The sequence below is a fragment of the Ranitomeya imitator genome, chromosome 3, assembly GCF_032444005.1.
Source record: "Ranitomeya imitator isolate aRanImi1 chromosome 3, aRanImi1.pri, whole genome shotgun sequence".
NCBI lineage: Eukaryota > Metazoa > Chordata > Amphibia > Anura > Dendrobatidae > Ranitomeya > Ranitomeya imitator.
Window position 1 is genome coordinate 321,764,204 of NC_091284.1, and position 15,128 is coordinate 321,779,331.

A 15,128-nucleotide genomic window follows, 5' to 3' on the forward strand; every position below is an offset into this window, starting at 1 on the left:
CGGCCGGAGTGAAATGCAAGCACTACACAAACTACCAACACGCAGAAAGGTGTGGAGCATGTCTATCTCGTAGTGGAGACGACCAGTGGAGCCTCAAGTTGATGAGACTACTAGGAGCAAGGAGGTTTCTCGTCGCTCTGGCTGAGGTTCATTGCACCCTCACCTCTCATGAACAAAAGTATATGCAGTCCAAATTTCAGTATGGCCGACCGTCTCCTTTAGAAATTACAGCAATTTTTCTCTGTAAAATAGCGAGTGAATCACCCTGTATAAGACAATTTACAGTAGTGCTTCAATGTTTGTTTAGACCTTTAGAATTTTCCACATTTCTAAAAGTAGATGAATAGAAGCAAATCAAACAAATGTGTCAGAATACATTAAACAGTCTTTTTTTTTTTAAATGAGGAATAAGATTCAATATCACATGTATGAGTGTCTAAAACATGTGATCCTGTGATTCCCACCTTGAGCATCTAACTGCATCTAAACAATTCCAGTAAATGCTGATTATTTCAGTAACGGCTTGGAGCAATTGTAGCCGTTCCAACTTGCAAAACAGCTTAAACGCTATAATGTTGGTGGGTTTTTACCATGAGCTGCTCAATTTAGGTCCTTACACAACACTCCAATAAGATTAAAAGGGTATTCCCCATCTCCAAGACCCGATCCCAATATGTAGTATGCGTAATAATATTAGCAAATACCTCCAATTAGAAATGAAGTATAGCTTTTCTGAGTCACCATGTCTCTTTCCTCATGTGCAGGAATTGCAGGACCTTATGTATCCATGGTTACAACCACTAGCAATGGGGGGCGTGGCTTAGGTGCAGGCGATGTAGGTTCCCAAAACATGCGAGCTTTTGAGGTAACCCTCTAACGCAACATATAATATGCGACTTTTTTTGAAAATTTTTGCTTCCATTCATATTTACTTTTATTCAGAAATTTATTATGCACATTTTGAGACATTATTCGCCTTAATCGGATAACTCTAGGATTGTTTATCCTGTTTTGAAGATGACAGACTTAAAATGGCGTCATCAAACGGCTTGTCCCTGTGAGTGACTAATTTTCTGAGATAAAATACACAGGACTACAATTCTTTTTAAACATTGTGTTTTTTAAATACATTTGTGTGGATTTATGACATTTTTAAAACAATTCTTGCTTTTAGTGCCTTTTTTCTGTTTTACCTGGTGTCTGTGAGGTCGCTCAGGGCCGCCATCAGGGCATTACAGCCGTGACTGGCGTAAGGGGCCCGGTGAGCAGAGGGGGCCCGCATCGGGCCCCCTCTTACCTGCTCACCGGGCCCCTACCGGCAGCCGCAGGCTGAACCGGGCCCTTAGCGGCGGCCGGCGCTGCAGCTGTACGCTATTGACATGCGGGCCCGCGCCCGCACGTCAATAGTTAACAGCCGCCAGCCGCAGCGTGCAGGTTGCCGGCGTCTGACGTCATTGTCAGTCGCCGGCGAGTGCACAGTGCAGCTGCGTGGAGAGAGGAGCGCGGCAGGTAAGTAGAACTTTTTTTTTTTCTATTAAGAGCGGAGAGCGGCGATCGGGGGGGGGGGGGGGGGGAGGTTTGGGCAGAAGGCTGGACACAGAGGGGGCAGAAGGCAGCTGGACACAGGGGGGCAGAAGGCAGCTGGACACAGGGGGGCAGAAGGCAGCTGGACACAGAGGGGGCAGAAGGCAGCTGGACACAGGGGGGCAGAAGGCAGCTGGACACAGGGGGGCAGAAGGCAGCTGGACACAGAGGGGCAGAAGGCAGCTGGACACAGAGGGGGCAGAAGGCAGCTGGACACAGGGGGGCAGAAGGCAGCTGGACACAGGGGGGCAGAAGGCAGCTGGACACAGGGGGGCAGAAGGCAGCTGGACACAGGGGGGCAGAAGGCAGCTGGACACAGAGGGGGCAGAAGGCAGCTGGACACAGGGGGCAGAAGGCAGCTGGACACAGGGGGGCAGAAGGCAGCTGGACACAGGGGGGCAGAAGGCAGCTGGACACAGGGGGGCAGAAGGCAGCTGGACACAGAGGGGGCAGAAGGCAGCTGGACACAGAGGGGGCAGAAGGCAGCTGGACACAGAGGGGGCAGAAGGCAGCTGGACACAGAGGGGGCAGAAGGCAGCTGGACACAGAGGGGGCAGAAGGCAGCTGGACACAGAGGGGGCAGAAGGCAGCTGGACACAGAGGGGCAGAAGGCAGCTGGACACAGAGGGGCAGAAGGCAGCTGGACACAGAGGGGCAGAAGGCAGCTGGACACAGAGGGGGCAGAAGGCAGCTGGACACAGAGGGGCAGAAGGCAGCTGGACACAGAGGGGGCAGAAGGCAGCTGGACACAGAGGGGCAGAAGGCAGCTGGACACAGAGGGGGCAGAAGGCAGCTGGACACAGAGGGGCAGAAGGCAGCTGGACACAGGGGGGCAGAAGGCAGCTGGACACAGAGGGGCAGAAGGCAGCTGGACACAGAGGGGCAGAAGGCAGCTGGACACAGGGGGGCAGAAGGCAGCTGGACACAGAGGGGGCAGAAGGCAGCTGGACACGGGGGCAGAAGGCAGCTGGACACAGAGGGGGCAGAAGGCAGCTGGACACGGGGGGCAGAAGGCTGGACACAGGGGGGCAGAAGGCTGGACACAGAGGGGGCAGTAAAGCTGGACACAGGGGGCAGTAAAGCTGGACACAGGGGGCAGTAAAGCTGGACACAGAGGGGGCAGTAAATCTGGACACAGGGGGCAGTAAATCTGGACACGGGGCAGTAAAGCTGGACACGGGGGGGGGGCAGAAAGCTGGACACGGGGGGGGGGGGGCAGAATGCTGGACACGGGGGGGGGGGGGGGCAGAAAGCTGGACGGGGGGGGGGCAGAAAGCTGGACGGGGGGGGCGGGGCAGAAAGCTGGACACGGGGGGGCAGAAAGCTGGACACATGGGGGGCAGAAAGCTGGACACATGGGGGGCAGAAAGCTGGACACATGGGGGGCAGAGTGCTGGACAGAGATGGGGCAGAGTGCTGGACAGAGATGGGGCAGAGTGCTGGACAGAGATGGGGCAGAGTGCTGGACAGAGATGGGGCAGAGTGCTGGACAGAGATGGGGCAGAGTGCTGGGCAGAGTGCTGGACAGAGATGGGGCAGAGTGCTGGACAGAGATGGGGCAGAGTGCTGGACAGAGATGGGGCAGAGTGCTGGGCAGAGTGCTGGACAGAGATGGGGCAGAGTGCTGGACAGAGATGGGGCAGAGTGCTGGACAGAGATGGGGCAGAGTGCTGGACAGAGATGGGGCAGAGTGCTGGACAGAGATGGGGCAGAGTGCTGGACAGAGATGGGGCAGAGTGCTGGACAGAGATGGTGCAGGATTGGAAACAGATGGGGCAGGATGGATACGATGGAGACAGATGGGGCAGGATGGGGAGATCATATGGGGTAGAATGGATACTCATGAGGGCAGGATGAGAGAACATATGGCTGGAGCCTGAAATGAGACACACGGTGGCCAGGATGGCGAATATTACCATAGGGGCTAATTAAGGGATATTATTATTGCAGTGATGTATTTATTTTATTTTTTGAGTATACTGTTTTAAATGGGGGGGCGGTCCTGTTACTGTGTAGAGTGATACTATGTTGCCTTCTTCATGTGGTGTAATGTAGAAGTTGGGAAAATTAAGTAATGTGTTCTACAAGCGGAACTCGAGATAACTGTTTTATTTCCTGCAGAGACGAGTCCTGGCTGGATAAAGTGATGGCGGTCTGTGCTGGATGAAAGATGAAGGACTTCACCTAGAGACGTCACTGGTGAGTCAGTGTTACCTATACACTTACACTATACACTGTATACTATATACAGAGGTCCTGTGTACAATGTCACCAGTGATCACTGTATTATCTATACATTATATACAGAGCTCCTGTGTGTAATGTCACCAGTGATCACTGTATTACCTGTACACAGACACTGCTTACTAATTACAGATCTCCTGTGCATAATGGCACTGATGGTGATAGTATTGTGGGTTTTTTTTGTATTACTGATCAGTATTGTAGTATTCAGTCATTGTTGGTAATATGTGGTCTGGTCATGATGTGGAGGTAATATGCGGTCTGGTCATGGTGTAGCGGTATTTGTTCCTTGTATTTTATATTATTCGATCACTGTGGTGGTAATATGTCATCTGGTCATAGTGCTGTGGTATTTGTTCCTTGTATGTAGTATTATAGGTCATTTTAAAAATTGAAAAATAAATAAAAATATACCTAAATTGTATTGCATATTTTAACAAATATTTAGTAGGTTACAGTAGAGTAGGGCCCGGCCAAAAGTGTCTACCTTGTTGTGGTGGCGGCTTAAAAAATCTTTTGGCCAAAACAAAAGCTGCCTGCTATATGTGTGATCTGGTGATGGGAACTGTTAATGTGTGATAGGTGAGAAGTGGAGATTTTCCAAGAGAGAGTGGTGGGACTGTGGACAGTTCGTGGGGTGGAGCCTGGAGGCGGGGCTGGGGTGGAGCCTGGGCGGAGTTTCAAGGGGGCCCCGAAAATTTTGCCAGTATGGGGCCCCGAAATTTCTAGTGGCAGCCCTGAGGTCGCTATGATTACCTCAGTAACCCCAATTGCTCTGCTGAAGACATTGTGTTAATTTCTATTGATAACATCATTGGAGTTTTTTTTTTTTTTTTGGGGGGGGGGGGGGACTTTTTTTTTGATCAAATTTGTACCAGGCACATCATCTTTGAGGGCCGTCATAAGTGCTGGTGGTCCGGCATTCCTTCAGTGACGTCACCGCTAATCGGGCGTTGTGACAGACTACCAAGAAACACCTCCCTGGACCTTCTTTAGGTGTGCCCCTACCCAACCGGGGTTTTTTTCGCCCCCTTTTGACTACGTTTGGACCTGGCACACCGGGTGTTAGGATTCTGTCAGGGTCAGCTCCAGGCGTCATCTTCCTTCATCTCAGTGACGTTACCGCTATTCGGGCAGTGTCAAAAACTACAACGGAACAACTCCCTGGACCTTCCTTGGGTGTGCTCTTACCAGGGGTTTTGCCCCCTTTTAATTGTATTTGCACCTAGCACACCGGGGTGAAGCTTCTACCACGGACCGCTCCAGGCACCATCTTCCTCCCCTTCAGTGATGTCATCGCTGCTTGCGATATTCTAGTAAGTGCTCAAATTGCTTCGGAACCACTTCAGAAGACTTCCTTGGGGTTGCCCCTTGTGAACCGGGGGTCTGGGATCTATTTTGCTTCTGTTTTCATTGGGCACACCGCCTGGGAAGATCCTGTCAAGGACCGTTGTTTCCATCTACTGGAGGCTGCAGAAGATTACAGCTGCTCTGTCTTTGCATAATATTGACTGATTGCTTGCTTGGTTTCATTGAGGGTGGGGAAGGGGTGGGTATTTTTATTGCCTGATTGCCAGGTCTTTTGGTACATTTCTTTTTAGCAGTTACTTTCAATAAAGTGGGAGTTGGGTGTGATTATTATAAAATATATATAAAAATAATAGAATAACTGAATATATTAAATACAATACAGATCAAATTAATACACATAATTATATAAAGCTTATAACAAATTTGTATTGTATATTTATATATCTACCTATTTACATATTAGTTATTGTTTTGCTTTGGTTGGCACTTGCTCCCTCGGTCCTCCTTTTGGGGGTGGGGCTGTAATTGCCTAGTCAATTGGTACTCATCTGAGCACATTGTGGTGGGACCTTGTTTTACCTTCAATCACTTTTATAATACTGCTGGACACCATGAGTCATCTCACCTCTAAATTGCCTATGGCAAAATCATCCGGTTCTTCTAGAGCTCAAAAACAAAATAAGGACCCACAGGCTAATCGTGGTTCTTCAAGGGACTCGGTTAATTTGCGGAGTCCAGTTAAGTCTCGTTCTCCTATTTTGAGAGAGCTCTCACAGTCCTCTATCAAGGCCCTCTCTCATTCCGCATCCACGCCTAAAGCTTGCTTAGCAGAGCAACTTCCCTCTTCACTCATTCCTACTGAGACCATGGGCCTCTCTTCCTCTTAAAAGAGGAAGGGTTCCTCGAGTTGGGGGGGGGGGAATTACCAATTCTTCGGAAGAGGACTCTACTAATTACTCTCCCAATCCTAGTCCAAAAAAGTCCAAACCAAGGACCGAGGAACCATCTGTATCTTCCCTGTCTTGTACTTTTCATGATGCAACGTCGCTTGAGGCGTGTATGAATACTCCGGTTGATAAACTTCGCGCCAAATTGCGTCTTGATATGGACAACCAGACAAAAATATTTCAGGAGACTCTCGAGTTTTTCACTTCTTGGTTGGATAACCATGAAGTTAGACTGGGAGAATTGGAAAAGACATGCACTGTCCCTAAAGGAACAGTCTGACTTAGTCAAAGACTCGGGCAAAAATGTATATTAATAATCACTTTTCTTCCTCATTTCCAATCTCTAATGGTACCCGGCAAGGTTGCCCCCTTTCTCAATTGCTTTTTGCCCTTGCCATAGAGCCATTAGCCCAGCTCATTAGAGATACTCCCCCCGTAGAGGGAGTTCACACGGATCGTAAGGAATTTAAAATCAGTTTATATGCTGATGATATTCTCCTGTCCCTTACCAATCCTTGTCATTCTATTCCACATTTGCAAACCCTTCTTAAAAATTTTTCATTTTTTTCATATTTTAAAATAAACAAGTCCAAGTCAAAAAATTTTCAATTTATTATCACTGATTCTCAAATCCAGAGTATAAAGTATATTTCGTCCTGGAGAGGGATATCGTTTATTTGGGTCTGAGGTTTTCTAGAAACCTTAGCTCCTTGATTCCCAGCAATTTGGATTCTCTTATTGCTTCCATTTCTTAAGAGTTTAGATTTTATGATGATAAAGTATTATTGTGGTGGGGAAAGTGCCTTATTGTAAAATCAATAATTCTTCCCAAGATTCTCTATGTCTTCAGGTCCCTTCCTTCACTTGTTTCTACTTCCTATTTGACCAGTTTGCAGGCACACCTCAATCTGTTTGGGGCAACAAAAGAGCTCGTATAGCCTCTAGTCAACTGTATAAACAAATTGCGTGGAGGTATGGGTCTTCCTAATGTTTTGGCCTATTATTTCTCTAATTTAATTAAACAGAGTCTATATTGGTGGTCTGCAGATCATACACCTTCATGGGTGGAATTAGAATTATATTTTAATAGAAATTCTCCACCTTGTAATATTATGATGAATTTATTCACCTCTAAGTCTTTGCTTCGGTCTGATCACCCGATTTTTGTAGCTGTTCTGGTGGCATGGCGGAAATTTCTTGAAATTAAAAGCGGTTTTGCCAAGATGGAGCTTATGCCGAGACTTCCACTCTCTTTTTTGGCTACCGTTTTCTCGTTTGATCTGCATTCAAATTGGGCTGACTGGGAAATCTCTAAACTACATGACATCTTTGATGGTAACAAGTTTGCGTCATTTACCCACCTTAACCCCTTACCGGCATCGGACGTACTATACCGTCCGATGCCGGCTCCCCTGCTTTGATGCAGGGCTCCGCGGTGAGCCCGCATCAAAGCCGGGACATGTCAGCTGTTTTGAACAGCTGACATGTGCCCTAATAGGCGCGGGCAGAATCGCGATCTGCCCGCACCTATTAACTAGTTAAATGCCGCTGTCAAACGCAGACAGCGGCATTTAACTACCGCTTCCGGCCGGGCGGCCGGAAATGACGTCATCGCCGACCCCCGTCACATGATCGGGGGTCGGCGATGCTTGTGAATGATAACCATAGAGGTCCTTGAGACCTCTATGGTTACTGATTGCCCGTCGCTGTGAGCGCCACCCTGTGGTCGGCGCTCACAGCACACGTGCAATTCTGCTACATAGCAGCGATCAGCAGATCGCTGCTATGTAGCAGAGGCGATCGGGTTGTGCCTGCTTCTAGCCTCTCATGGAGGCTATTGAAGCATGGCAAAAGTTAAAAAAAAAAGTTTAAAAAAATGTGAAAAAAATTAAAAAAAACATAAAAGTTTAAATCACCCCCCTTTCGCCCCAATCAAAATAAATCAATAAAAAAAATATCAAATCTACGCATATTTGGTATCGCCGCGCTCAGAATCGCCCGATCTATCAATTAAAAAAAAGTATTAACCTGATCGCTAAACAGCATAGCGGGAAAAAAATTTGAAACGCCAGAATTACGTTTTTTTGGTCGCCGCGACATTGCATTAAAATGATGTTGTTCAAAAGTACAACTCGTCCCGCAAAAAATAAGCCCTCACATGGCCAAATTGACGGAAAAATAAAAAAGTTATGGCTCTGGGAAGGAGGGGAGCGAAAAACGAACACGGAAAAACGAAAAATCCCCCGGTCATGAAGGGGTTAAAGATAGGTTTGGTGTTCCCTTATCGGCTTTTATGCAGTTTACTATTTTAAAGGATTTTTTGAGGCCACTGGTGACTGGTCGCCCTTCTTTATCGGAGCCGGCGATTAATATTTTATGCAACTCCCGTCATACCATATTTTGGCCTACTCAATATATCTACCAGTGGTTTAATAATGATTTCAAAATTATAAAAATCCCCATACATGAGCAAATGGGAATCTACTTTGAATCTTTCTGTAGCTCTAGATGATTGGGAACTGGCCATGTCCTTGACTTATTCTGCCACCATGTCCATGGCTCTTCATGAGTCTTATTTTAAGCATATCTCTAGGTGGTATTATTCACCGTCTCGCTTAGCATTTATTAATCCTTCCAATTCCCCTCTCTGCTGGAGGGATTGTGGACATTATGGTAGCCTTTCCCATTTGTTTTGGTTTTGTCCACGTATTTGACCTTTTTGGGATGAAATCTCCTCTCTTATGACTATTATATTAAAACGTTCGGATTTTTCTCTGTCTCAGTTGGCCCTGCTCTCGTTGAATGCAGATCAATTGACTCCACTTTTAAGGAAACTTGTTATACATCTGCTTTTAGTTTCTAAGAATGCTATTGCTTTTTTTTGGAAATCTTCTAAAGTACCCTCTTCACAAGAAATTATTGACAAACTGGCTTTGCATAAATCCTATAAAAAAAATAACAGAATTAGTCTTACCGGTAATTCGGTTTCTAGGGACCTTCCACGACAGCGGTAGCGGAGGATGTCTCACCGCCCTAATGGGAGACAGGAACACAAAGAGGTTAAATACCTACACCTTCCTGCCACCTCCAGTGTTTTTTCTGGACACAGTAGTATGTATAATTACCAACTCTGTGCAGGATCACCTCAATAAATATCATCACTAGGGAGGGAAATTAGTGCTGTCGTGGAAGGTTCCTAGAAACCGAATTACCGGTAAGACTAATTCTATTTTCTCTAGTCACCTTCCACGACAGCGGTACCCGAGTAGTACCAACAAATAATTTCTTAGGGAGGGACGACAGCCTGCTGAACTCGTCTGCCGAATGTTAAATCCCTGTTAAAGTCTAATCTGTAGTGCCTGGGGAACGTGTGAACCGACGACCAGGTGACGGCTCAGCAGATCTGCTCCGTAGATGCGTCTCCTCTCTCTTCCCATGATGTCGACACTGACCGTGTAGAGTGGGCCTTTAGTGATAAAGGAGGGGATAAGTTCTGAAATGAATATGCAAGGGCTATGGCTTGCTTAATCCAATTGGCAATTGTGTTCTTTGCCACCTTTGTGCCCTTGTTCCTTCCTGAGTATTGGATAAATAAACTTCGATCAATCCTCCAGCTCTCATATTTTTTATTATTTTTTTTCACAAGTCCAAACACAGTGTTAGGCCTCTTTCACACGTCAGTGTCTCCGGTACATGTAGTGTCAGTTTTCTCACGTACCGGAGACACTGACACACGTAGACCCATTAGGATCTGTGTGTTTCTGCACATGTGCGTGTTTTAACACGGACCGTGTATCCGTGTGCAAAACATGTAGACATGTCCGTTTTTTACCGGCAGCACGGACCACAATACGGACAGCACACGTGCACACGGAGAACAGTGTGTACTCTCCTCCATGTGCACGTACCGCCTGCAGGAGAGACAGCGCTACAGTAAGCGCTGTCCCAGCAGCGTGTGGGGCTGAAGCCGGTATTCATCCCTTCTCCCCAGCAGTTCGCTGGAGAGAAGGAATGAAAAATCCATGTTTTTTTATTTATTTTCCCTTAAAAATAAAGTTTGTGCATCCCCTCCCACCTCTCATCCCCTGTGCGCCCCTCCGCTTGCCAGCCGGGAAATACTCACCCAGCTCCCGCGATGTCTCCTCTCAGCGGCCGCTGGCAGCAGGTCCTGTGTGAGCGGTCACATGGTCCCGCTCATTACAGTGAGGAATATGCGGGAGCTGGGTTAGTATTTCCCGGCAGGCAAGCGGAGGGGGGTGGGGGGTGGGGGGGGACGCACAAACTTTATTTTTAAGGGAAAATAAAAAAAACATGGATTTTTCATTCCTTCTCTCCAGCGAACTGCTGGGGAGAAGGGATGAACACCGGCTTCAGCACCACACGCAGGGGACAGCGCTTAACTGTAGCGCTGTCTCCTGCACAGTCCGTGTGGTTCTCAGTCGGCACACGGCTGCCGCACGTGTGCCACACTGATGTGCTACGTGAGCACACGGACACGGATAATTCCGGTATCGATTTCTCCGGTACCAGAATTATCTGGACGTGTAAAAGAGGCCTTATGCATACCTCAAAATACTCATATCAAACCCAAATTCCCCATATATTGAATGTTAGGGAAAAAGAGGCATAGGCAATATAGTTAAATTAGTTAACCTTTTTTATTAAATATATTTTTTGAAAAAACATTTTTTAGTCTGTTGGAGGTAGAAAAGAACCGTCCTTCGGACATCCAAGGTGTGGAAGGACTCTTCCTTCCTATTGAAAGGGTCTGGGCAGAACGAAGGCAGAACTATGTCCTGACCTCTATGAAAGTCTGACGTTACCTTAGGTAAAAAATTATGGGTCTAGACGAAGGATTATACTGTCAGTTGTTACCCTGAAATAAGGTTCTTGCATGGAAAGAGACGGTATCTCTCCTACCCGTCTAGCGGAGGTAATGGACTAGAAACACAGTTTTGAGGGCAAGAACTTTTAAGGAAGATTCTGATAAAGGTTTAAATAGAGATTGTGTCAGACTATTTAGTACCAAATTCAGGTCCCAGGGGGGACACGATTACGCACTGTGGGACAGAGTGGCTGAAGTCATGAAGCGTTTTATCCAATGATGGTTGGCCAAATCCTGATCAAAAAATGAACTAAGTGCACAGACCTGAACCTTTAATGTACTCGGCCTAAGTCCTAACTCTAGACCTCTCTGGACGGAGTTGATTGGCCCATTCAGATACAGACTTCGAAAGCCAGGTGGAAGCAAAGGCCGGGCATAGAGAAGATGTGGTCGCTTCGAAAGCAGACTTTGAAAGATTCCAACGACAGGATCATTGAATCCTTCGCAGAGACGCCCCTCTAGACAGCGGGAGGACTGTGTTGGTGGAAAGTCTAGAAACAGGCGGATCCACAGAGGGGGAAGAAGTCCAGTTGGCGATGAGATCCGGAGGAAAGGGATATAAGACGCCAAGGAGAGGACTGACCTGAGGGAAGCTTGCAGTTACAAGACGAACACACAAAGTGTTTGACTAGGGCAGAGGAAGTAGAGGAAGAAGTAGGACGACAAGAGCAACCTCCCTTAGAATTAGACATGATAAAACGGACCCCTAATAAATGCCAGAAGGTTAGAGGAGAGGAGGGCAGAGGAGGGTGTCAGTCTGCAGTGCAAAGCTACTCACGGAGGACGAATCTGTGTCCTCTGCACGACTTGAAGATGCTCCCTTGTATCCGGAGCTCTTGTGGGCAGACAGAAACCGCTAGGAGATGGCGACCGTAAGGGGATCGAGGACGCCAGGATTCGCGCTCTTGGGATGGGCGGAGTAAGGCATTTAGGGCACCGAAAAGCTTCCTGCAGCGGCACAGGGAGAAGTGGGTGGAGCTAAGCCGCCTGTGGAGCAGCTAGATGGTACCGGTGGGCGGCTAATGGCAGACGGGCCTGCCCGAAAGAAAGGAAGCGGGCGGAGTCGCGGGCTCGGAAGTAGGATGGGGCAGAAGCCGGGGCCCAAATTAGAGGCTGGCGACCGCTGGAGAAAGCCGTGGTGCTGGAGCGGTGCGGTCGACGGTACAAGCAGGGGTTCTGCAGCCTGCCGCCGGGACAGAAGACAGAGCGGCCGCAGCCCCCGGGGAAGGAATAAGTGCGGCTGTCTGCAAGGGCCGCCGCATGCATACAGCGACGATCCCTGCCCCATGCGGTTGCCTGCACACAACAGGAAGCCAGGTATCCTGGGGAAAAAAAAACTCTCACCCCCTAATCGCCGCTGAAAAGGGCCCCTACATCTTCGCCCCCTAGCCAATCTGGGATGGGATGGAAAATACTCACCTCAAACATCCCACGCCGTTACTAACCTTAAGAGGAATGAGACGTCCAGGGAGCTGTGATGGACGTCCTTGTCTCCACAACCGACAGGCTCTGATTGGCGAGTGGGTGGGGGACGGAGCTACTACCGGTCTTCTAGACACGCTTATGTGCTAGGATCTTGGTCCTGCTGTCGGATCTATGAGGATACGGGGTGGCAGTACACGCCGTACTAATAGTCCGTATTGTGGGATTACAGTTGTGACTGTTCACACTGTATCCCTCTGGAAAACCTGAAAGAAAAACAACGCACATTGAGGTAGAAATGGGTCTAATGAAAGACTTGTGTCCACCTCCTACTGACACTAAGCTAAACTGAATTTCATAATGTCAGTCGGTGGGGTGTACACAGCAGAGGAGGAGCTAACTTTTTATGCATAGTGTCAGCCTCCTATTGGCAGCAGCATACACCCATGGTTCCTGTGTCCCCCAATGAGGTGATAGAGAGACATGGCAAATCAGAAAAACAATACTACATTTCTAATTGGAGGTATTTGCTATTATTATTACACCTACTACTAATTGGGATAGTATTTTGGAATAGCCCTTTAAAGGACTTTTGACTTGGCCATTCAAGAACTTTAACCATTCTTTCATAGAATGACTTATGTGTTGTGTGTTTAGCTTTCGGACCCACATTCTCTTGAGATTAAGCTAATGGACAGATGTTTTAACATTTTCCATTAGAAATTGCTGGCATAATTCAGAATTCATTGTTCCATCAATAGCAATATCTTTTTGGATCAGTGGTTTTCTCTTTGCATTCCTGCTATGCACACAATTGTTCAGTGTCTGTCCACCTAATATTGGACTCTTTAACATTAGCTATTTGGAGAGGCCCTTTGCAGCTCAGGTTACCTCGGGCTCCTCTTGTGACCTTGCTGGATATTAATGTTTTTGTGTGTTAAATAGTGTGAACAATCACTAAGAAAAAAAAATTGTATTGTTTTATAGAATCACAAGCACATGAGATTTTTTTAAACCTTTTATACGTTTTCCTTACAGATTTCAACCCTCAAAGCAATTTTTCAAATCTGCATCATGTCCATTCCTTCAGCACTCCGGCAGCATTTATTTATTAATTTTTTTTAGGGGGGGGCGGGTTGGAGGACGACACAAAAGCACCAAAAACGTGTAGCATTAAGCAGGCAAGACTAGTTTTTGCAGCAGAAAAATCTGTCGTAAATATTAAAAGTGTGCACATATCCTTATATGCCTTGCTCTTGGTGTATTCTTTGTTGGTTGACCACTCCCTGGGGAGGCAATAATAGTCTTTAATTTCCTCTACTTCTGAACAAACGACGGTAACTGTGGATTCCAAACTCTTAGAGGTGCTTTTTTTTTTTTAGTGATGAGTGTGCGTGCTCGGGTGCTATCAGAGTATGCTTGAGTGCTAATAGAGTATCTTCGGCGTGCTCGAATACTATGTTTAAGTCGCTGTGGCTGCATGTCTCACGGCTGTTTGAGAGCCACAACACATGCATGGATTGCCTAACAAACAACTGCGAGACATGCTGCAACAGCGACTTAAACATAGTATTCGAGCACGCCGAAGATGCTCTATTAGTACTCAAGCATACTTGGATAATACAGCATCTGAGCACGCTCGCTCGTCACTAATGGTTTTATAACCTTTTCCACCTTGAGGACCACCAACAACAACTCTTCCCCAGAAATTTTTTTTTGCTTTTGCCATAATAAACTTACAGAAAACATGAATTGTGAAGATCAGACTTAGAGCGATCCCTGCTTCTTCTTTTTTTTGTTAAATAAAAACAGGTCACCCACTCACACCGGATTGTATTCTCAATGATTGAAAACACCAGATTTCTAATTTCACCTTCAAATTATCTGCGAATCCTAAAAGGTTTATATACCTTTTATTACTCACACATGTGGTTAGTTTTTCTTAAACAATAAGGGTGATTTTTTTTTTTTTTTTTTAACTCATTTGCTCGAGCTGGTCTCTACTTTTAAGACTGGTGTGAAAATCATACAGTTGAGGCCAAATTTATGCAAAAATATGAAAAATTCTGAAGGGTGCATAAACTTTTAAGCACACAGTATATGGATATTTACTTACAATGACTTGCTGGTCACCTGGAATAAACTCCAATGCCTTTTGTATCACCCGACACCCATACATTTGCAAAGCCAGGGATAATACATGTCCTCGAATACGTTCTGCTAGTGCCAACTTCTGTTCTAGGCTCCCAAACTGCAAAGATCATAGTATGTATTTAACGTCTGGTTCCCTTTTAAAACTATCAGAAATTACAAACATCCATGATCTATTCTGTTAGTAAAACATTTCATCTACAGCACAGTGATTTATTATACATCTGTTTTCTTACATACGACATTGATTAGTAAAAACACCTAAGTAACGTGAGATACCAAGTACCAACCTCAAAAAACTTCTGTATGACGTAGTTCCCAAACACATCCACCATTAGTTGATAGGCTGCCTGCAGGATCTCATTGAACACCAACTGCCTTTCCGCTGGGGTTGCTCGTTCAAGTTTCAGTTGTATGAACCTGATGGAAAGCAAAACATGTTAGGTGTTAACGTATGATCGCTGGGGTTCCAACCGATTAAGAGAATGAACCACTCCATTTACAAAGGGAACACAGGACCCACCTTCTCTTAGTGAGGGGTCAAAAAGTCAGACCACCAGCAACTATACATTTTTCACCTGATC

At 46.6% G+C, this 15,128-nt stretch overlaps 1 protein-coding gene across 15 annotated transcripts in view; it reads right to left on the reverse strand.

Moving 5' to 3' along the window:
- The window catches only part of PUM1 (pumilio RNA binding family member 1), a 247,670-nt gene that overhangs the window by 62,615 nt on the left and 169,927 nt on the right, over positions 1–15,128 (reverse strand). For all 15 annotated transcript variants that reach the window (XM_069756653.1, XM_069756663.1, XM_069756662.1 and 12 more), the window contains 2 exons: positions 14,835–14,964; positions 14,510–14,644 (listed from right to left, as the gene is read on the reverse strand). In XM_069756653.1, coding sequence (XP_069612754.1) covers positions 14,510–14,644; positions 14,835–14,964 — 265 coding nt within the window. The remainder of the gene's footprint in view (positions 1–14,509; positions 14,645–14,834; positions 14,965–15,128) is intronic.